Source organism: Miscanthus floridulus, chromosome 10, assembly GCF_019320115.1.
Source record: "Miscanthus floridulus cultivar M001 chromosome 10, ASM1932011v1, whole genome shotgun sequence".
In the NCBI taxonomy this organism is placed as follows: Eukaryota; Viridiplantae; Streptophyta; class Magnoliopsida; order Poales; family Poaceae; genus Miscanthus; species Miscanthus floridulus.
In genome coordinates this window covers 134,557,836-134,582,078 of record NC_089589.1, presented here as the reverse complement: position 1 = coordinate 134,582,078, position 24,243 = coordinate 134,557,836, and the positions used below count along the sequence as shown (strand labels likewise).

The 24,243-nt window shown below is 52.0% G+C and overlaps 1 protein-coding gene across 1 annotated transcript; it reads right to left on the bottom strand.

Moving 5' to 3' along the window:
* Positions 1-16,787: 16,787 nt before the first annotated feature.
* LOC136489726 (uncharacterized) lies at positions 16,788-17,405 on the bottom strand. The gene is made up of 2 exons (XM_066486287.1): positions 16,998-17,405; positions 16,788-16,910 (listed from the first exon to the last, which is right to left on the bottom strand). Exons 1-2 carry the CDS (start codon positions 17,403-17,405, stop codon positions 16,788-16,790), a joined length of 531 nt encoding a protein of 176 aa, XP_066342384.1.
* Between the last annotated feature and the right edge of the window lie 6,838 nt (positions 17,406-24,243).

The following is a 24,243-nucleotide window of genomic DNA, read 5'->3' as shown; positions in this document are numbered from 1 at the left end:
TCGAAATGGGGCTGGAAGCCACCATATGCTTCGCAAAGATGAATGAAGGTGGAAACAAGAAGAATCGAGTTGGGATGCAGATTGCAAATCCCAATCTTGTAATGCAAACAGAGCCCCTGAAGGAAAGGGTGCACTAGAACCCCAAAACCCCGCTTGAAAAAATCTTCAAAAACCACAATTTCACCTAGCTGTGGATCAGGGTACCCTTCTCCTTTCGGCGCGCGCCATCCCGCGAGTGCTTTGTTGTCGAGTACTCCCATGGTGACGAGGTCTTCGATGGTCTGCTCGTTGCTTCTTGACTTCCACCACTCCTTCGCCATGACTCCGGTTTTCTTCTGGGCGTCACTCTTCGCCATGAATCCGCCCTCGTTGATGGAGGTGGAGGGGTGATTGGTGGTGATTCCGGAGGTATTAGGGTTGGCAAGAGAAAGAAGAAGGCTACGGCGGCGAATGGTAATGGGGATCGGTAAAAAGTAACTTACCAGTTCTATATTATAAATAACCAAGAGTTCCGTCGTTTCGTCCGCCCAAGATTCTTGGGAGACGTGCGCACGCGCCGCAGATGGTTGTTTCCGCAACCTCGAGATCTACGCCAATAAACACGCCTCTTCGTTACCGGTGTACGCGCCTCTTCGTTGCTAGTGTGAGAGGGCCCACACTGATGCACCTCCTTATAGGTGCCAGGCGGCTGTTTCCTCGAAAGGACAAGAAGGCAGTATGACATACTATACCCATCTGCTTTTTGACCATACGTGTTAGATTGGACTTGACAGAGTAAGAAGATAAAAAATATATATACCAAATAAATAGTACAAGAGGTATTCGATTCTTCGCTACATATCTCGTGCTCGGGGACTGCTCCGACCACTGCCGAGCTCGGGGACTGCTCGATCACCACTGTGCTCGGGGACTGCCTCGGCCACTACTGTGCTCGGGGATTGCCTCGACCACTACTGTGCTTGGGGACTGCCTGGACCACTACTGTGCTCAGGGACTGCCTCGACCACTACCGTGCTCGGGGACTGCCTCGACCACTGCCATGCTCGAGGACTGCCTCGACCATTACCGTACTCGGGGACTGTTCCGACCACTGCCATGCTCGGGGACTGCACCGACCACTGCTAGGAGACTGCTCTCCTCGGCTACATGTGATCTGTACTCACATACAGTTGAGAGACATTTATTTAGACCTTGCTACAAGGCTTATGCTTTGCCTTCCAGTAAGCTCGGGGACTACATCGGTACGATGCACCTGCCGGTGCATCTTGTATCGCCTGTACGACGATTGGTTTCTCAACTTAACTGGGAATTCTTTTTAGACCCTGGTACCACGTGCCTGTGTCACCTACCACCAGGCTCGGGGATTAAGTGGGCACACTTCACCTTGCGGTGAATGTGTTTGTTAAAACGACTCTTATGCTTTGACTGCTTATCAGGATTACTGCCGTGCTCGGGGACTGCACCGACCACTGCTCGGAGACTACTCTCCTCGGCTACATGTGATCTGTACTCACATACAGTTGAGAGACATTTATTTAGACCTTGCTACAAGGCTTATGCTTTGCCTTCCAGCAAGCTCGGGGACTACATCGGTACGATGCACCTGCCGGTGCATCTTGTATCGCTTGTACGACGATTGGATTCTCAACTTAACTGGGAATTCTTTTTAGACCTGGTACCATGTGCCTATGTCACCTACTACCAGGCTCGGGGACTAAGTGGGCACACTTCACCTTGCGGTGAATGTGTTTGTTTTTCGACCCCTACGCCTTTGATGGTCAAGGACGCTATGCTTCAAGTCGCACTTACATTTCTTTTCAAAAATACAAGTGGGCAAACTTCCTAGGATGGAAATCTTTTTCTTTCTTTTTAAAGAGCACCATACATTCTTCGGACAACCTACTTCTCCAGCGGCAACGGTGGTCGGAGGTGTCAAGAACTCAAACCTCACTGTTCGGAGGAGGTTAGTAAGGCGTGTCGCGTCAGAATACATGGAGCTCGGGGACTAGCTGTGGGGGTATTAACCCCTATACCCTTATGGCTAGGCTTGGGCTGGCTCGGACCAGGAGGTCTGGCCCAACAGGAGATGACGCGTGGCCTATTCGATCTGCTCGAAGTCCCGCGCAAGGAATCAAGACGGACTTGGAGATCAAGCGAGATCCTGGTCGGTTAGAATAGGAATCCTTATCTGGCCACCTATGGCAATTGTAACTGGCTAGGATTAGTTTCCAGATCTGTAACCCTGCCCTCCAGACTATATAAGGCGGGCAGGGGACCCCTCTAAAAAACATCTCTCATTGACATATAGCAATACAATCAGACGCAGGACGTAGGTATTACGCCCTCACGGCGGCTGAACCTGGATAAAACCTTGTGTCTGCCTTGTGTTACCATCTTGTTTGTAGCTTGTGCATCTGTCTGCCGACAATCTACTACCTTGGGCATACCCCTAGGTAGACTGCCAACCATATTTCGTTGACAACAGGCGAAGGTTCTAGGAGCCGAGGGACTTCCTATAGGGCGGCGGTGCCGAGACATGGGCCGTAAACAGACTCATGGTAGCGGCCCATCAAGCAAAGGCGGTTGAAGAAGAAGGCACCCAAAGTACCCCTAGCAGTTTGTATTAGTATAGGAATATTCCGAGGATGTACTGTAACCGACAAGGGGAAGAATTGTAAAGAGTAGCCTTAGCAGTGCCCTATAAAAGGGGAATCAAACTCTATACAAAGGGTGGTGGTTGAATATATTTATGAAACCCTAATTAGGCTTGGGGCCACTCTCCACACTTCACGCCTTCGCCCAGGGCACTCGGCCAGGCGAAGGCCTCCATTAGTCCTTCCTTGTCCCACCTGCTGGAAATCCCTTTTTCCAACATTGGCGCCCACCGCATATTGGCCGAGCAAAACCATGATGGCAAGAAAGAGAGCAGCCTCCGCTAGAACTCCCGCAGAGCCCTCGATGAGGGGATGACCCAGGCATAGCGTCTGTAGTGCTTACACTAGCGTCCTAGAAGACAAAGTTGAAGAAGAGCCCACGGTCGAAGATCAGCCTCCGACAGGCGAAGATTAGCCAGCCTCAGACCCCACTCCCGAGCAAATGCTCCAACAACTTCAAGCTCAACTACAAAGCACACAACAAGAAACAGATAGGTTGGCGGCAACTTTCGCTGCAAACCAAAGGGCAGCCCAGACATCATTATAGGCAGCAGACATCTGGCAACAGTTGGCAATCCTACGGGGCAGAGATACAAAGCATGCAGCAAAGTCAGCCCCAACCCAACACATCCAACCATCTCCACTCAGCAAATCAAAGCCAGCCTAACCCTTCGCCAGGTATGGCCGCCTAACCAACCTTCGACACACCTTTCAACTTGCCGCTAGTGCAAAGAACTATAGATTCAAGATCTCCACTATCCAAGGGAATCCAAACTTCACCCTGGTGAAAGGTCCTAATATGGCTAGGGGGGAGGGGGGTGAATAGCCTATTTAAAAATCTACAAACCAACTAGAGCAATTTGATTAGTATGACAAATAGCGAAAATCAAATTTGCTCTAGCTCTACAAGGGTTGCAAACCACCTATCCAACAATTCTAGTTGTTGTGATCACTAGGCACACAATCCACTAAGTCACTACTCACTAGGAGCTCTCACAATTGCTACAGTAAAGAGCTCCACTAGATGAACTTAAGCTACAAAGCAAGCTCTCAATTCTAGCTACACTAAAGAGCTTGCTATAGCTAGTTTGCGGGAATGCAAATGAGTAAGTGAGGTGATTATACTGCCATATAGAGGAGTGAACCAATCACAAGATGAATACTTAATCAATCATAGAGAGAATACCAAAGGGCAAGAGACAACCAATTTTCTCCCGAGGTTCACGTGCTTGCCAACACACTATGTCCCCGTTGTGTCGACCAACACTTGGTGGTTCGGTGGCTAAGAGGTGTTGCACGAACTTCATCCACACAATTTGGACACTGCAAGAACCTACCCGTAAGTGAGGTATCTCAATGACACGAGAAATCCACTAGGGTTACCTTTTGGCGCTCCACCGGGGAAGGCACAAGTCCCCTCACAATCACCGGAGATGGCCACGAATAATCACCAACTCATGCCAATCCTCCTCCACTGCACCAAGCCGTCTAGGTGGTGGCAACCACCAAGAGTAACAAGCGAATCCTGCAGCGAAACACGAACACCAAGTGCCTCTAGATGCAATCACTCAAGCAATGCATTTGGTTTCTCTCCCAATCTCTCAAAGATGATGAATCAATGATGGAGATGAGTGGGAGGGCTTTGGCTAAGCTCACAAGGTTGCTATGTCAATGCAAATGGCCAAGAGAGTGAGCTTGAGCCGGCCATGGGGCTTAAATAGAAGCCCCCACAAAATAGAGCCGTTGGCTCCTCAGTCCACTAAAAATTGGGGCGACTGGACGCGTCGGTCGTATAGACCAGACCCAGGACCCCAGCGTCCGGTCCTTAGATCTTCGCCATGTGTCCCCTGCTTCAAATGCTGATTGCCCGATCTCAATGGTCATCAGTGCATTTAAGTTGTGACCGGACGCGCTGCTCGAAGTGACCGGACTCACCAACAACAGCTTTCGGTCATTTCCAGTAAGGTTCCACTCGCGACTGGACACGTCCGGTCATGCCTGACCGGACTCGCCCAGCGTCCGATCACTCGCCCACTTTTCTGTGTGCTTCCACATCATCATGACCGGATGCTGAACAGTGTTCAGCCAGAGTCCGATAGCCTGCGTCTGGTCAAGAGACCGAGGATGGCCTTCACTGCGCGCCACTGACCGGACGTAGGACCCCAGCGTCCGGTCACTGCGTGACCAGCGTCCGGTGCACTCTGTGAAACCCTGTCTTTTCTTTACAGGGTGTCGATGGCACCAACTCAAATGCCTTGGATGTGCTCATCATGCTCTTTTTAGGATGTGTGTTACCAACTTGGTTTCCTGCTTGACATGCACTATATAGCTTATCCTTCTCAAATGTGATATCTTTCAAGCCTCTAACTAAGTCATGCTTGATCAACTTGTTCAATTTTATTTCATTCCAACATGACCAAGCCTTCTATGTCATAACCAACCCATGCTAGACTTAGTGAGCAAACATGTTGACAACTGAGCTTCTCTAGCATTGAAATCAACCAAGTATAGATTCTCATATCTAAATCCTTTGAATATCAAGTTAGAGCCATCTACACTTATGATCTCTACATCATCCACACCAAATATGCACTTGAAACCAAGATCACACAATTGAGCTACCGATAATAGGTTGAAGTTCAAGCTCTCTACTAGCAACACATTGGATATGCTCATGTCATTGGATATTGCAATCTTACCAATACCTTTGACCTTGCCTTTGCCATTATCACCAAATGTGATACTATCAATCCCACTGCTCTTATTTTCATTGATTGAATTGAACATTCTTGGATCACCAGTCATGTGTTGTGTGCACCCACTATCAAGCACCCAATGCCTCCCTCCGGCTTTATAATTGACCTACAAAAGAAGATCAATTCCTTTTAGGTACCCAAACTTGCTTGGGTCCTTGAAGGTTAGTTACCAAGGTCTTTGGTACCCAAATGGTCTTCTTCTTTGGGCCCACAATTGGTGTACCAATGAACTTAACCTTCACACCATTGGTACCCTTAACAAGCATGTAACAAGAATCAAATTTAATTGAGGATACATTAGGTTGCTTGTTCTTGTTAGTCTTGCAATATTGCTCTATATGCCCAACTTGCTTGCATCTATTGTAGAACCGACCATTGCCCTTCGTAAAGCTAGCTTTAGGAGTGACAAAGACAGCCTTACCTTTCTTGGGGGTATAGCCTGATCCCTCTTTGTTGAGAGAAAACCTTTGGCTACCCAAGCACTTTAGCAAGCGGGCATCTCCACCATATGCATTGCCTAAGGCACGAGTGAGTTCATTCACCTCCTTCTTGAGGGTCTCATTTTCCACCATTAGTGAGGCATCACAAGTGAAACCATCACTCAAAGGTGAAGTTGAAGTAGAAGTGCTACAAGAAGGGTTAGTGGGAGCAACAACATTGGGCTTATAAAAAGATTCATAAAAAATATCACATGTTAGTCCCACATCACAAGAAACAATCACTTGCTCCTTCTTGGCTTCCTCCACTTTGACTTGCTCAATGAGAGAGGAGTAATCCTTTTCAAGCTTAGAGTGAGCTTTGCCAAGCTTCTCATGGGCTTCCATTAGCCTCTCATGAGTGGCATTGAGCTCAACAAGTGATTGCTCAAGATTGTCACTATTGTAGGGACAATCCTCTACAACATGATCGGGAGCTCTTGCAATTGTAGCACCTTCTCACATATTCTTTGCTTTTGGTGTGATCTCTTCTCCTTCTTGCACCATAGCCCTTCTTCTTCATGAATTTGCCCATCTTGCACACAAATAGAGCCATGGCCTCATCATCAATGTCACTAAGATCCTCATCATCACTTGATTCTTTCTTGAACTTGCCCTTGTTCTTGGATGATGAGCTAGCCTTGAATGATACACTCTTTTTCCTCTTGTCTTCTTCTTCCTTCTTGTCATCCTTGTCAACCCCTTCCCTTTCCACATGGTATGTCTCTTATGTCATGACATCACCTAGTACTTGGTTAGGGGTAATCTCCTTCAATCCTCCTCTTATAATAACCAATCTCAACATCTCAAATCTTGGAGGTAAGCACATCAAGAACCGATGAGAGACATCATCATCATTGATCTTCTCTCTCAATGCCTTCAAATCATTGACAATTACTTGCAATCGATGGAACATCTCTGGAATGCTCTCATCTTCTTTCATCTTTAAGCTTGTCAACTTGTCCTTGAGAATATACAACTTGGCACTCTTCACCGCCGGTGTGCCCTCATATGTTTCCTCCAATCTCTTCCACACCTCATTAGCTCTCTCACAATCCTTGATTTGTTCAAACACCTTGGAATCAATGGCATTCTATATGGTATTGAGAGCCATTGTATTGCAATGCTTGTTGGTCTTGTCTTGGTTGGTGAGATTGTCGGGATCAATGATAGCATAGTCATTCTCGGTCACAACCCATACTTGATCATTTATTGAACCAAGATACATCCTCATCTTTCTTTTTCAATAATCATAGCTTGTGCCATCAAAGAATGGTGGTTTGCCCCCCACATGGTTGAACACAACTTGAGCCATAATTTGACACTGAGGTTGTTAAGCCTTCAATCAAATGGTGACCACGGCTCGGATACCACTTGAAAGTTCCTAATATGGCTAGAGGGGGGGGTGAATAGCCTATTTAAAAATCTACAAACCAACCAGAGCAATTTGATTAGTATGACAAATAGCGAAAAGCAAATTTGCTCTAGCTCTACAAGGGTTGCAAGCCACATATCCAACAATTCTAGTTGTTATGATCACTAGGCACACAATCCACTAAGTCACTACTCACTAGGAGCGCTCACAATTGCTACAATAAAGAGCTCCACTAGATGAACTTAAGCTACAAAGCAAGCTCTCAATTCTAGCTACACTAAAGAGCTTGCTATAGCTTGTTCAAGGGAATGTAAATGAGTAAGTGAGGTGATTATACCGCCGCGTAGAGGAGTGAACCAATCACAAGATGAATACTTAATCAATCACCAAGAGAATACAAAAGGACAAGAGACAACCAATTTTCTCCCGAAGTTCACGTGCTTGCGAACACGCTACATCCCCATTGTGTCGACCAACTCTTGGTGGTTCGGCAGCTAAGAGGTGTTGCACGAACCTCGTCCACACAATTTGGACACCACAAGAACCTACTGTCAATGCGAAAAGTGACCAACAAGTAAATATTTATAGTTTTGTCGTGCGTTGTGATCGGATGTGGCCTAGCACTCAATGAGATAGGGTTTATACTAGTTCCGGCAATGTGCCTGTCGGTGTTTCGAGTAAACACCAACTAGTAAATTTATATTTGTTGCACGTTTGACCCGGATGGTGTGCTAAAGGACACAAGGTTTATACTAGTTTGGGCTAAATGTCCCTACGTCCAGTCTACTGCTGCTCGTGTTATTAGCATAGAAAAAGGTTCGTAGTAGGGGTATAAATGGTCGAGAGAGGGATAGGTCCCAAGTCTCTGATGGAAAGGTCGAAAGGATGCAAAGAGCTCGGTTGCTGCTTGGTTGTGTGTTGTGTGATGTGTTGTGTGTGAAAATGATCCATCCCCTTAGTGGGGTGCCCTGCCCTCCCTTTTATAGACCAAGGGTTGCAAGGATTACATATGGGAGAAAGAGGGAAAACCAGGGGTAGAGAAAGTCCTTCGAAGGTGCCGAGTTTTCCTTTTCCCTTGAGCCTGCCCTGCTGACAAGGTAGATGGTGCTAGGGATAGTACGTTCGCTGAACTTGATAGGGCCATGCTCTAGCTTCGTTCAGCAAGTGGTCGTGTCCCATCCTACTTCGGCGGATGGTGCGGTGTACCAGGGTTCCAAGCTATGACCCTACGGGGGGCAGACGGGGAAGTGACCACATGTTTGCTACTGTAGACAATGTGAGTTCCACCCTAGATTATAGTGGTTGTCATATGCTTGCATCAAGATCCACGTCCGAGGGCTTACGGCGGCGCCCACAACACTGTAAGACAAAAGTCGACGCCTGCAACACTGTTCGGGCTCTATTTATGCCTGGGAGGGCTTAAAGTGCCTGTGCCGTCATATCCACACGGTACTTTCCTACAGGCGTGCAGGGCATGGTCCTCGGTATTGCGGTTGACCTAAGTGTCCTGTCTTACCCTGTGCTCATCATTATGAAGGGGTAGGGTGTAGATGTTGGGTGAGGCGGAGCTAGCCCTAGGACGTCAGGCGAGGCGGAGCCTGCCCTCAAACATCAGGCGAGGTGGACCCTGCCCTCAGACGTCGGGCGAGGTGAAGCCAACCCTCAGCCGTCGAGCGAGGCAGAGCCAGTCCCTGGTCATCGGGCGAGGCGGAGCTAGCCCTTGGTCATCGGGCGAGGTGGAGCCAGCCCTTAATCGTCGGGCGAGGCAGAGTTTGCCCTAGACATCGGGCGAGGCGGAGCCTGCCCTTGGTCGTTGCGTGAGGCAGAGCCAGCCCTCATCGATCGGGCGAGGCGGAGCCAGCCCTGGAGGTTCAGGTGAGGAGGAGCCAACCTGTCAGGGCCGTGCGAGGCACAGCTAACCTTCGGTCGTATGTGCAAGAAGTGTAGTTGCATTCTTGCCTGTTCGAAACCATCAGCATTTGACGGTTATTAGTTCCACCTCTTTGGGTACCCTAGTAATCGGTCTCCGACAGTAGCCCCCGAGCCCCCGGATGATTTAGATAGAATCGCCCAGGGGGTGATTTGACTTGCTAGAGGGTGCGCACGAGCGCACCCGATGGGTGTAGCCCCCAAGCCCCCAGGTGATTCGGATAGAGTCACCCGGGGGGTATTTCGATTCGCTAGAGGGTGCGCGCGAGCGCACCCGATGGGTGTAGCCCCTGGGTGATTCGGATAGAATCGACCAGGGGGTAATTTGGACCCTTCGCGGGTATGGCTGTGAGATTTGGTGTTTTGAAAACTAGGTAGTTTTAAAGGGAACCCCGGTATCCCATTCTCAGGGATTCGTCCGGGGTCAGCCTGGTTGGGATTTGATCATGGATCGAGACTCCCTTGAGGCTCGTGCGCCTGAGTTTTGGCCGCTCGTGGACCCATCCCTCGTTGGGACGGCTGTCAAAACTATTGGGCTAGCCCTCAAACTCCTGGGCCTAGGTGGGTTGGAGAAATGCTTCTTGACCCGTATCCCCTTTGCAGGAAAAGAGTCCTAGTCTACCCGGGAAGTTGAAACGTCCGGCGCGACTTTGGTGGGAAAGGATAGGGATTGAGAGCGCATATCCCGCGATGTGACGTGGTGGTGTATCATGGTTGGCACGGAGATCTAGGAGGACGGTTACCCTTCTCGCATTCATCACCCCTATAAAACCAAGGGGTTCGCCCCCAGGGTTTCGTACTTTGCCTCCTCGCCTTTGCATCTACAACCTCCATCGCCAATCGCCTAAGCCTCCTGCACCCGCATCACAGCCATCATCAAGCTTGCATCTACCCTCCTCCCAATTGTTCAATGGAGCCATGGTGCAGATCCGATATCACCCTTCAGTGCCTAGAGGGCCTCGTTCGCTGTGGCCTCCTTTGCCCACGGACCGCCGCTGAGGAGTGGCGGCTGCCCAGCAATGAGGATGCACCATCACCGCACGAAGGCTACATGGTGTCCTTCGCTTGTTTTCACGAGTGGGGATTCGCCATCCCCGCCCACAAGTTCCTCCGGGGGCTATTGCATTACTACAAGGTGGAGCTGCAGCACCTCACTCCCAATGGGGTCCAGCACATTGCGGCATTCGTCGCCCTGTGTGAGAGGTTCTTGGGGATTAGTCCCCACTTCGACCTATGGCGGTATTTCTTCGCCGTCAACCTCTTGAAGAAGCGGGAGAAGAGGTAACAGCTGAGCGTGCCGGTGGGATGTGCCGGCATTCATCTCCGCAACAATCAGGTAAATGAATACTCGTCAATGCATTTGTCGACCTCCAACAAGGGGTGGCATTCACATTGGTTTTACATCAAGGACGACGCAGCCGCCCCCTTGCCAGCATTCTCTGGGTGCATTATCAAAGAGGTCCTAGACCCGTGGAAGTGGGGGTCCTAGATAAAGACAAGAATAAAATCCAGGACCATCTCACCGCCCTCCAAATTCTGAAGGAGAGGGGCATGAAGGGGTCAGGGATCATCGGCGCCTACCATTCATAGAGGGTGGCGCTGCTGATGAGCCACGCGCTTCCCCTGTACCTGATGGCGCTCGAAGCGTCACTCGATGGGATGACACTTGCCAATGAAGCGCTCCCCCTCCGAAGTGGCGTAGCGCATCAAGGAGGTGACGAAGCCTTCAAAGGATGATGCCAGCATCATCCTTGATTTCATGTATCCAGTGCCGGGGCATCCTCCAATGCGGCCAGAACTAGGGTATATTGATTTCGTAAGTTCTCATTCCCCGTGCCTCTTTTTTAAGTTGAACTTCTGCCCCCTTGATGCTGACATTGGGATAGTGGGACCAGCCGAAGAGGCTTGTCTTTATGGATAGCTCGACTCCGCTACCGAAGGACCCACTCATGGCGGCAGCGAATCATACCGCGGTGAAGTGGGAGAGGAAGACGAAGGAGTTCAAGAGGAAAAAGAAGCTATAGAAGCAACAGGCACGGGAGCAAGGTGAAGAGATAGACAATGCTGATGATGATGATGACGACGATGATGAGGAAGATGACGAGGTAGTCGTAGACATCGAGTGGGGTGATCTAGGAGGCGAGGATGCGCTGATAGGTACCCACTCGTCAATGCAGGGACCCTTCCTGTTCCACGTAAGGGAAGGTGAGGCCGTGAGGCTGGAGGAGGAGACAGGCCAGACCATCAGCCCGTTCTTAGCAGCGTTAGGGGTGGGCAGATCTACCGCTGTGCCTGAGGTGATAGTGGGAGCGGTCGTACCTATTGTCGTGCCCCAAGAGCCGGTGGAGGCGAGCGGATCCTCTGCCGCGCCCGAGGCACCGGCGGGAGCTGGTGGATCCACTGCCGTGTCCATGGTGTCGAGAGAGGGGGGTGGCTGTACCGCTGTGCCCTCAGATACGAGGGAGGCGAGCCCCCCAGCCGGGGAGCCGGGGATGGGCTCAAAATGGTCCCGCCCTGACGAGGGGGAGCAGGGAACTGGGGGTTCGTCCCCCAAACGTCTCCACCGCCCACCAACATCGATGTAAGTCACCGATTTCTCTATTTTTCTCTATTTTTATTAGTGACCCACGCCTTTTGTTTCTTCTGTAGCATCAGGAGGTGGGTCGGATGGGGCACTACCATAGCGCTGGTGCCCAAGAAGACTGTGGCCCTTCAGGCAAGGCGGGGCCATCACCAGACATCGCTCCCATTTCGGGCGAGAGCGGAGCCGGTGTCACAGCCTTGTCGACTGGTCTGGCACTGTCCGTGGTGGTGCCCGTGCGCTCGGTGGGTCAAGCGGTTGGCGAGGCCAAGGGGGCACGCTTGGAGGTTGCTGCGCAACTAGCGATGGAAGTGACATCGCTTCCAACGTCGGGGCGGGCAGAGACGTCAGCCGCACCCATTGCATCGACCACGGCAGGTTTGGCGCAGCCGAATGAGGTACCACCGATGGAGGTGGAGGTGATGGTGGCTCTAATGGCTAGGTCACATCTAGAAGCTGTGGTGGCGGCGCCTGAGGCAGCGGCGAGTGCCATGCCATCGATGGCCCCAAAGACGACGCCCGCCGTGGGCGGGACAGAGGGGGTCATGGCCGAGGGAACCTCGAATGTTGCGGCGATTGCTGAGGAGACCGGCAGGGAGTTGTCCTTGGCCCTAACATTGGTGGGACACCACCCGCCCGTGTGGGATGAGCCTTTGCTCCAATGGGTGAGTCCATGGGACTCGTCGTTGGAACCCTTCACCCTCGATGATGCCGCCGAGGGCATAGAGTGGGAGAAGCTCCATGAGGGGTTCACGACTGTGCTGGAGGCTCTAAACTAGGCCAGTGGTGCCCTTCGAGACATCATCATTCCCACCGACTAGGTATTCACATGGTCGTGCCTCCCGATTTCTTTTTTTCTTCATCTATTTTTGTTTTCTGACCACCGTCTTCTTTCAGTCGCTTATTGCCCATAGCCGGGAGAAATCCTGGTTCCTCCATGAGAATAAGGAGCATTGGGACTGCCTCATTGATGAGGCATGGCTGCACAGGGACACGACCACCCAGCTCCGCTAGAGGATGGCCGAGCTGACTCCCCTTGTCGCGGAGGTGGACAATCTTCGATGGCGGGAGGCCGAGGCCCGCCAGGATGCGCATCTCGCCAAGAAGTCTTTCAATGAACTATCGAAGAGGGCACGGCAGGATTAGGAGGAGGCCGCCAGGGTGCAGAAGGAGTGGGATGAGCTGCTCCAGTGGGATGCCGAGACCCACCAGGGGATCATTGACCTCCAAGCCGAGGCCAAGAAGGTGCGGGATCTTAGGCTGGTGGCCGAGGAGAGGTCCGCGGCCCTAAAGCAGAGGTCAAAACTAGACACCGAGCTGGTCGCCCGGCTGCGCGAGGAGCGGGGCGAGCTATGCCATACTATGGAGAGGCTCCACTCGAAGCACGGCACGGCCTACGGGCAGCACGACTGGGCCATCCGAGAGCATGACGAAGCACAACAGAGGATCCACTCCCTCTAGGCCAAGCTAGAGACCACGAGAGCCCAGAAGCTAGAGGCCGAGGGTGCCACTGCCGGACTGGCCACAGATCTCACCAAGGCGAGGAGTCTTCTTTCGGTGGAGAGTGACAAGCTCAATCTCCTAAAGGTTGCCCTTAGCGTAGTCTGTGTTGACCTACAGGTGGTGCAGGCGGAGGGGACCAACTCGCTCACGACCGGTGCCTCCGGTTTTTTAACGTAAGGAGGGGTCAGGCGAAGAGAATGTCTAAATGAGTAGACACCCTCGGTAGCCCCGGAGCGATGTCCGTGCCCCCACCGTTGCTAGGGTTGAAGGCTCAGTAGTAAAATTGACATGCAAAGTAAATAAACAAAGGTGCTTATCTTTCAGTGGCCATTCGTTCGACGTCCGCCTGGGTAGTCCGATCGACCTAGGAGGCCCGTTGGGCTCCCCTTGATAGAGGTTCCATCGTTGGGTTGTTCTAGGTCCTGCCTGGGGAAGTGGAGAGTCACCTGCATGTGGGTGCGCCCTGATTCTCGCGCCCGGTGCATGGTAGTGGTGGGCCATGCCCAGGCTATGTCCCGTTTGACCAGGCGACATCTCGTCTATCAGAGCGCGTCCCGTCGGTCTAGACGCGTCCCCTTGAATTCCCGTCAGCATCGATTTCCCATCTGCATTGAATAGGGGAAGGGAGAGGGTTTTTCATCCCAACCTTTCACCTTTCTTCAGTTGCTGCATCTCCTCCTTAAATAGGGGGAGGGAGGGGGTTATCGTCCCCATTCCTTTGCCTATTCTTGAGCTGCTACCTCTCCTCCTTTCTCCTTTTCGCCGAGCGCATTCACATGTCGCAGCGGTTCTTAAGTGAGAGAGGGTATTGCGAGGGAGGGGAGAACTCACAGATCTGTTCGTGAATCTGGGGCGTGATGTCGAGTTGGAGGTCATCCAACATAGATGAGATGGTGCTAGCCGTCTTTGTCGAGAAGGGGCAGCTTCTGTCGAAGGAGGAGGCACACTGGAGGGTGCTGAGCATCATCGACTCTATCATCGTCCGCGAGGCCTTCATCAGGATGGAGCCGTACGGGGACCTCTTCCAGCGAATCTTCTCCGAATGAGCCTTGTTGGTGGGGGAACCGCCTAGGACTGTGTTGATGGGGGGTTTTGCCCTTGCAGCCGCTCAGATCGGCTAGTTCATGAAGCTTGATGAGATGTCAGAAACATCCATCAACCATGGCAGCCATTCTCCGGTGGGCAGCGCCCCCCGTCTAGGTGCCTTTGTTAGGGTTGCCATGGCGGCCATTTTGTGAACTTGTCTATGGTGACAAGCAAGTGGGTGTAGCCTCCGGGTGCCTTTTTGAGAGGCCCAACCAGATCAATCCCCTAGACCGCGAAGGGCCATGTGATGGGGATCATCTGGAGTGCCAGGACCGGGAGGTGAGTTTGCCCAGCATAGTACTGGCACCCTTCGCAAGTGCACACGATCCGCTCGGCGTCGGCTACTGCAGTGGGCTAGTAGAATCCCTATCGGAATGCGTTTCCAACCAAGGTTCTAGGCGCGGCGTGGTGACCACAGACCCCACCATGGATATCGCCTAGCAAATGCTTCCCCTGATCGATGGGGATGCAGAGCTGCAGGATCCTAGTGTGGCTTCATTTGTAGAGTTTGCCCTCGACAAGAACAAAGGACTTGGCATGATGCACGAGTTGTCAAGCTTCTATCTTGTCCGTCGGCAACATGCAACAGAGCAGGTAGTCGAGGTAGAGTGTTCTCCAATCAACCAGAGGGTTGGGCTCTATCGCTGGATTATCTTCAAGCTCCATGACCTCAGGGCTGGACGGAGTCATCGGTTGGTTAGCCCCCGAGGCTGGATCGGATGGACCGTCGTTGGCCTACTCCAACCCTTAGTAGCACACTGAGGGCTTGTGTTGGTCGCTGGCGAAGACACCTATTAGTACCAGCTCTCGGCCGGATGCCACCTTCACAAGCGCGTCGGCTGCCTCGTTGAGGCGCCTTAGGATGTGATTGCGTTCAAGGCCGTTGAATTTGTCCTCCAGCCATCGGACTTCTTGGCAGTATGCAGCCATCTTGGCGTCATGATAGCTTGACTCCTTCATGACTTGGTTGACAACTAGCTGGGAGTCACCTCTAATGTCGAGGCGTCGGATGCCCAACTCGATGGCAATGCATAGGCCATTGATGAGCGCTTCATACTTAGCCACATTATTGGATGACGGGAAATGGAGACGAACCATGTACCTCATGCTAACCCCAAGGGGTGATATGAAGACTAATCCCATGCCAGCACCCTTCTTCATCAGTGATCCATCAAAGTACATCGTCCAATACTCTTGATCGACGGCCGCCGGTGGTGTTTGGACCTCGGTCCATTCCGCGATGAAGTCGGCCAAGACCTGGGACTTGATCGCTATTCGGGTGGCATATGTAATGCCCTGATCCATCAACTTGAGGGCCCACTTTGCAGTTCTTCCCTTGGCATCCTAGCTTTGGATGACCTCGCTGAGGGGGAACGACGTCATGACCGTCATGGGGTGTGACTTGAAGTAGTGGCGTAGCTTCCTCTTGGTGATGAGGACTGTGTATAGGAGCTTCTGGATTTGGGAGTAGCGGGTCATAGAGTAAGATAGTACCTCGCTGATGAAGTACACAGGGCATTACACCTTGAGGTCGTGTCCCTCTTCTTCCCACTCAACTACTTGCAGGAGGGATTCTCCATCGGTTGGAGGAACCAGGATCGGGGCCTTCGTCAAAAGCAGTTTGACCATGTCAAGTGCCTCCTAGGCCTCGGATGTCCACTCGAAGCGGTCAGCTTTCTTTAGGAGGCGATAAAGGGGGAGACCTCATTTGCCGAGGCATGAGATGAATCGGCTAAGTGTGGCGAGGCACCCTGTGACTCGTTGAATCCCCTTTATGTTTTGAATCAGGCCCATCCTTGTGATGGCTGAGATTTTCTCTGGGTTGGCTTCGATGCCACGCTCGGAGACGATGAAGCCGAGCAGCATGCCCCTCGGGACCCCAAAAACACATTTCTCGGGATTGAGTTTGATGCCATTCATTTGTAGTTTTGCAAAGGTCTGCTCAAGATTGGCAACGAGGTGGTCAGCCCGTTTGGACTTAACTACGATGTTGTCAACGTAGGCCTTAACGGTCCGCCTGATGAGGTCCCCAAAGCATTTGAGCATACAATGCTGGTACGTGGCCCAGCGTTCTTCAGACCGAACGGCATTGAAACATAGCAGAACGATCCAAAGGGGGTATTGAAAGATGTCGTGAGTTGGTCAGACTCTTTCATCATGATTTGATGGTACCCAGAGTACGCATCAAGGAAGTAGAGGGTTTTGCACCCCGAGGTAGAGTCGACTATTTGGTCTATGTGTGGCAAAGGAAACAGATCCTTTGGGCACACCTTGTTGAGACCCGTATAGTCTACACACATCCTCCATTTCCCACTCTTCTTTCATACAAGAACGGGATTGGCTAACCACTCTGGGTGGTATACTTCCTTGATGAATCCAGCGGCCGACAGTTTTGCTATTTCTTCACTGATGGCCCTGCGTTTCTCCTCATCGAAGCGACGCGGGCGTTGCTTCACCAGCTTGGAACCTTCCATGCTTGGCTAGCATATCTGAGGATTTCCATGCAAAGATGTCTCTGTTAGTGCGGAGGAAGCCGATGAGCACGCCTTCCTATTCATTGGAAAGCATGGTTCCAATGTGTACCGTTTTACCCTCAGCGCTCCTAGGGTCTACGAGGACTTCTTTAGAGCCCTCTACCGACTCGAACGACCCGGTCGATTTCTTGGTGGCGGGCGCCTCTTCGGTGACCTCCTCCCTGAGGGCGGTGAGCTCTCCATAGGCAATGATTGCTGCAGTGTGACCGTAGCACTCGACCTCACACTCGTAGGCGCGCTGGAAGGAGGTGCCGATGGTGATGACCCCACAGGGGCCCGGCATCTTTAGCTTGAGGTATGTATAGTTGGGAATGGTCATGAACTTCGCGTAGCATGGACGTCCTAGGATCGCATGGAAGGTTTCAGGAATCCCAACCACCTTGAAGGTGAGGGTTTCAGTCCTATAATTGAACTGATCCGCGAAGGTAACGGCAGATCGATCTGCCCAAGTGGCATGGCCTGCTTCCTGGGCATGATGCCATGGAAAGGTGCTCGGGTTGGGCAGAGGCATGTCCAGTCGACGTCCATCTCGTCGAGTGTCTTGGTGTACATGACGTTGAGGCCGCTGCCCCCATCCATTTGTATATTGGTCAGTCGCTTCAGGCCAACGATCGGGTTGACTATGAGCGGATATCTCCCCGAGTGTGGGACGCTATCTGGATGGTCAGTCCGATCGAAGGTTATGGCGGACTCTGACCATTGGAGGAAGGCAAGCGTGGCCGATTCGGTCATATAGACCTCGTGGCGCGCGACCTTCTGGCGGCGTTTGGAGTCGTAGGCCGCTGATCCTCTAGAGATCATAAGGCAGATGTTTGGTGTTAGAAAGCCGCCGTCCTTCTCATTAGCGTCGTCCGTGGTGGGGTGGTGTCCTTTCCTTGGTCCCCTTTGTTGGAACCTCCAGACAAGAACCACCGCATGAGGCTGTAGTCCTTGAGCAGATGTTTAACCGGGAAGGCATGGTTCGGGCATGGCCCCTCGAGTAGTTTCTAGAAGTGGTTCAGAGTGCCCTCCATGGGCTTCTGACCACCCTTGTGGTTAGCAGCGGCCACGAGCGATTCCTCGCACTGTTGCTTCTTGTTCTTCCTTTTGGTAGAACGATTGGAGGTGCCTTCGTTGGCACCCTCGTCTTGCCTTGCCTTGCCCTCGAGGCGATCGAAGATCGCTCCGACCACCTCTTCTCCTAAGGCGTGGCTGGTGGTGATATCCAGGAGTTCCTTGGTGGTTTGCAGGCCCTTGCGTCCTAGCTTATGAACTAAAGACTCGCTGGTAGTCTCGGACAGGAAGGCTCCAATCACATCGGTGTCAGCGATGTTAGGGAGCTCATTGCACTGCCGGGAGAAGTGCCGGACGTACCCACGGAGGGTCTCACCAGCCTTCTAACGGTAGTTCTTGAGGTCCCATGGGTTCCTAGGGTGCTTGTATGTGCCCTGGAAGTTCCCCACAAAGATCTCCTTCAGATCCTCCCAACTCTGGATCGCGTTGGACGGCAGGTGTTCCAACCACGCCCATGTCGAATAGGCTAAGAATAGTGGAAGGTTATGGATAATGAAGTCATCATTATCCGCACCATCGGCTTAGTAGGCAAGCCAATAGTCTTCGACCCAAAGTCTTGGGTTTGTCTCCCAGAGTATTTTGAGATATTGGTAGGTAGTCGGTACCTTGGCGGGAAAGCAGCATTGAGGATGTGCTGGCCGAAGGCCTAAGGGCTCGGTAGGCTGGGACTCGGGCTTCGGTCCTCGCCGCTATCGTAGTGTCCACCGTGACAAGGATGATAGTCGTGGTAGGCTCCTTCTCTCGGGTCACCGTAGGTGATTCTGTGGGCGTCGAGGGTGCTGTGTGCGTCGCGGTTGCGGCCGAGACGCTGATGCACCGGGACAGCGACGCATTGCCTACCGCCCGGTGGTGTCTGGTGGACCGACGCATCCCTGGTGGGGCACACCGAGGTTGTGCACTGGCTGGCGTCAAGTAGCGTGCAAATCTCATGGTGGGCCTCACGATCCTTAGGCGTCGTGGCCTCTGGAAGGCCGTGGAGCAAGGCCATTGCGGTAGCGATGTTCTGGCTTGCCTGGGCGAAGCAAGGAAGGGCTTCATCATCGGCGATGATCCTTCAGTTTACATCACGGGCCATGGCGCGTGTGCACTCACCATCTCCGCAGCGCTCGATCTCCCGATCGAGCTCCGTGCATTCTTGCACAAGATGGATTCTGGCTTCCTCGATCTCTTGCTTTCAGGCTTTCAACTGCTCCACCCCCATGTGAGGTAGAGCCATTGTCTCCCCTTTGGTTTTGTCACCGAGGTTGCCCGCCGGGGTAGCCTCCTCCACGGAGATGCTTTCGACGTGTCCCTCGGGGGTACCTGTCATGAAGCATTCCTGGGATGGATGATGGCTCCCCCTGCTGGAGTCAAAGCCAGAGGATGACCCGGCCCTTCTATGAGGAGGTTGTGGAGAGATCCCATGACATGTTTGATCACCCCCATGAACTCGTTGTTCGCGGGTGGTAGAACCATGCATTGTGCCACAAGGTGGCTAACGGTCACCACAACATTACGGAGACCGAACAAAAACGCTGTCGAGGCGCTCTGTATGTGGTGTTCTGGAGAGGGAACCTCCTCCGGAGGACCGCGCCATGTCATTGGCATTGGAAAGGTGAGATGGCACTAGTCCTCCCTGGACTACTAGGGTCCAAGGGAGACACCGAGCTGGCGCTCAAGCCTCTCGTGGTTGAGGCCGACGGAGGGGAGAGATTAGATGGCGGCATGAGCCAATGCCAACTCTCCTCCCACTGTGATGATGAAGTCTAGGCTCCCGAAGCACACGTGTGCGCCTGGAACCCAGTAGATGCCATGGCGAACCATCTGTGGCCTGATGTTTATAGTCGGAATACGCAAAGGTCCCCTACCTGGCGCGCCAACTGTCGGTGTTTCGAGTAAACACCAACTAGTAAATTTATATTTGTTGCACATTAGGCCCGGATGGTGTGCTAAAGGACACAAGGTTTATACTAGTTCAGGTTGAATGTCCCTATGTCTAGTCTGCTGTTGCTCATGTTATTAGCACCAAAAAAGGTTCGTAGTAGGGGTACAAACGGTCGAGAGATGGACAGGTCCCAAGTCTCTAATGGAAAGGTCAAAAGGATGCCAAGAGCTCGGTTGCTACTTGGCTATGTGTTGTGTGATGTGTTGTGTGTGAAAATGATATGTCCCCTTAGTGAGGTGCCCTGCCCTCCCTTTTATAGACCAAGGGGGTGCAGGGATTACAGATGGGAGAAAGAGTAAAAAGCAGGGGCAGAGAAAGTCCTTCGAAGGTGCTGGGTCTTCCTTTTCCCTTGAGCCTACCCTGCTGACAAGGCAGGCAATGCTAGGGATAGTACATTCGCTGAACCTGATAGGGCCATGCTTTGGCTTCGTTCAGCAAGTGGTCACGTCCCATCCTACTCCGACGGACGGTGCGGTGTACCAGGGTTCTGAGCCATGACCCTACGGGGGGTAGATGGGGAAGTGACCACACGTCTGCTACTGTAGACGATGTGAGTTCCCCCCTGGATTGTAGTGGTTGTCATATGCTTGTGTTAGGATCCACGTCCGAGGGCTTATGGCGGTGCCCACAACACTATAAGACAAAAGTCAGCGCCTACAACACTGTTCAGGCTCTGTTTATGCCTAGGATGGCTTAAAGCGCCTGTCCCATCATATCCTGATGGTACTTTCCTATAGGCATGTAGGGCATGGTCCTCGGTATTGCGGTTGACCTGAGTGTCCTATATTACCCTGTGCTTGTCATTATGAAAGGGCAGGGTGCAGACGTTGGGTGAGGCGGAGCCATCCCCGAAACGTCGGGCGAGGCAGAGCTTGCCCTGGGACATCGGGCGAGGAGGAGCCTGCCCTCAGACATCGGGTGAGGCAGAGCCTGCCCTTAGCCATCGAGTGAGGTGGACCCTGCTCTCAGACGTCAGGCGAGGCAAAGCCAGCCCTCAGCCATCGGGCGAGGCAGAGCCAGTCCTCGATCGCCGGGCGAGGTAGAGCCAGCCCTCAGTCGTCGGGCGAGGCAGAGTCTGCCCCCAGATGTTGGGCGAGGCAGAGCCTGCCCTCGGTCGTTGGGCGAGGCAGAGCCAGCTGAAAGGTCCTAATGGCTAGAGGGGGGTGAATAGCCTATTAAAAATCTCTACAACAACACTTAGCAAACCGGTTAGACAATTATGAGGCAAAGCAAGTGTTGCGCTAGCCTACTAAAATTGCAAGCCACCTACCACAATTTTAGTTTATATAGTTTCTATCCACATAATAGCTATGTCACTACACCAAGTTAGTGTGCTCTCAAATGCTAACTAAGGAGCCACACTAACCAAACTCACAAGCTCTCACAACTAGCTACACTTAAGAGCTTGACAACTAGTTTGCGGTAATGTAAAGAGAGTGAGCAAGATGGTTATACCACCGTGTCGAGGAAGGAGCCAATCAATCACAAGAATGAATACCAATGAAGACCAATGACCTCGAAATCAAATGATGTCACAATGATTTTTTACCGAGGTTCACTTGCTTGCCGGCAAGCTAGTCCTCGTTGTGGTGATTCACTCACTTGGAGGTTCAAGCGCTAATTGGCATTACATGCCAAACCCTCAATAGGGTGCTGCACAACCAACACAAGATGAGGATCACACAAGCCACGAGCAATCCACTAGAGTACCTTTTGGCTCTCCATCGGGGAAAGGTCAAGAACCCCTCACAAGCACCATGATCGGAGCCGGAGACAATCACTGACCTCCGCTCGACGATCCTTGCTGCTCCAAACTGTCTAAGTGGTGGCAACCACCAAGAGTAACAAGCGAATCCCGTAGTGAAACACGAACACCAAGTGCCTCTAGATGCAAACACTCAAGCAATGCACTTGGATTCTCTCCCAATCTCACAAAGATGATGAATCAATGATGGAGATGAGTGGGAGAGCTTTGGCTAAGCTCACAAGGTTGCTATGTCAATGCAAATGGCCAAGAGAGTGAGCTTGAGCCGGCCATGGGGCTCAAATAGAAGCCCCATGAAATAGAGCCATTGTACCCCTTCACTGGGCACAACACGGGCTGATCGGACGCGCCGGTCATGTTGACCGGACGCTGGACCTCAGCGTCCGGTCACGTGATGTGTGCCACATGTCCCCTTGCCTCAAACACTAATTGTCTGATCTCAACGGTCAAGTGATGACCGGACGCGCTGCTGTGAAGTCATCGGACGCTGGACCTCAGCGTCCAGTCGTTTCCAGTAAGCATCCAGAAGCGAGAAATCACAACCGGACGCGTTCGGTCATGCTCTACCGGACACACCCGGTGTCCGGTCACTATATGTCATCATACGTCAAACTGACCGAACTCAGGCCCTGAGCGTCCGGTCAGTTTTCGCGCTAGCGTCCGGTCATGAGACCAGAACTGCATGCCCTCTGCTGTCACTGACCAGACGTGCCGGTCCAATCGAGACCAGGATCCAGTCACTCACAGTGACCTTCATCTTTTCTATGTACGGCGCCGGTGGCACCATCGGACTGTCCGCACTCTACGGGCGGACACTCCACCGGTGAAGTTCCTAACCCTTGCTCAAATGTGCCAACCACCAAGTGTATCACCTTGTGCACATGTGTTAGCATACTTTTCACAAACATTTTGAACGGTGTTAGCACTCCACTAGATCCTAAATGCATATGCAATGAGTTAGAGCATCTAGTGGCACTTTGATAACCGCATTTTGATACGAGTTTCACCCCTCTTAATAGTACAGCTATCGATCCTAAATGTGATCACACTCACTAAGTGTCTCGATCACCAAAATAAAATGGCTCCTATCATTTATACCTTTGCCTTGAGTCTTTTGTTTTTCTCTTTCTTCTTTTCAAATCCAAGCACTTGATCATCACCATGGCATCACCATCATCATGTCATGATCTTCATTTGCTTCACCACTTGGAATGTGCTACCTATCTTATGAGCACTTGATAAACTAGGTTAGGACTTAGGGTTTCATCAATTCACCAAAACCAAACTAGAGCTTTCACCAGCCCTCAGCCATTGGGCAAGGCGGAGCCAGCCGTCGGGGGTCAGGCGAGGTGGAGCCAACCCTTCGGGGCCGAGCGAGGCATAGCCAACCTTCGGTTGTATGGGCAAGAAGTGTAGTTGCGTTCTTTCCTGTTCGAAACCATCAACGTTTGATGGTTATTAGTTCCACCTCTTTGGGTATCCCAGTAATCGGTCCCCGACAGTGCCCTACGTCTAGTTTGAGTCGATCGGTGACTTTATTCCTGAGCCCAGGTGCTTGAAGTTTGGTGTGGGGTTACAAATGAGTGGGAATAAGATGGGGGTGTCAGAGGTCTGGTCGGACTCTGGACCGAAGGGTCAAGAGTGACAGGAGCTCGTACATGTGCTAAGTGTTGGAACATATGCTCTGTGTAGGTTTAGAGTTCTAGAGCTAGCAGAGAAAGAGTCAGAATGATCTATCTATCGTATGTTGTTCTATATGTCCTCCTCTGTTGGGAGAGGGCCCATCCCCTTTTATAGATGAAGGGGATGGCCTTACAAGTGAGACAGAGAGAGTGTGTGAGCTACCTAGTCTTGTTGCCCACACCGTTGGGTACAAGATGGTTTGTCGGCGCCCACAATACTGTTGACGCCCAGATGCATGTGGTAGACTTCATCATGTTCTTCTGGTACGGCAAATGTTGGCGCCTACCATACTGTAGGACAAATGTCGACACCCACAACACTGTTTGTGTTCTGACATGTCTGAAAGGTCATAAAGTACCCTTTTGACATGACCTAATAGTACTATCCTACAGGTGTGTAGGGTACGGTCCTCAGTATTGCGGTTGACTTGAGCGCCCTGCTTTACTTGCTCCGCCCATTTCCTGGGTCCTCACTGAGCGGGAGTCCCTGGTCAGTCGTTCCCAATCGGCTCCGACTGCACCGGTCGGAGAAGAGCTGTAAGCAGAGGTTCGGTGTATTCCCAGTCAGAGAAGCGGGACGGAGTCGGAAGCAAGGGTCGCCCCCTCCTTGGCCATGCCTTCTGGTCAGAGAAGCGGGTCGGAGTTGGAAGTGAGGGTCACCCCCTCCTTGGCTAGGCCTTCCGGTTGGAGACGCAGGTCAGAGTTAGAAGCGAGCATTATCCCCTCCTTGTTTAGGCCTTCCGGTCGGAGACTGGATCGCTCTTTCGACCTATCATTTAGGATATGGGTTGGCCCAGGAGTTGCGCATCATTCGCAACATCGTCTGCTGGGCCGAGCTTTTGCTAGGAAGCAAGTCCATTAGGGACCCTTGGTTTGTGAACCAGATAGAAGCCCCCTAGCCCCCAGGTGATTTGAGTAGAATCAC

Coding starts and splice junctions, on each gene's coding strand:
- LOC136489726 (XM_066486287.1), bottom strand. CDS start 17,405: ATGCCTCTGCCCAACCCGAGCACCTTTCCATGGCATCATGCCCAGGAA. Junction 16,911..16,997: donor CGACCGGGTCGTTCGAGTCG/GTAGAGGGCTCT, acceptor TCCAATGAATAG/GAAGGCGTGCTCATCGGCTT.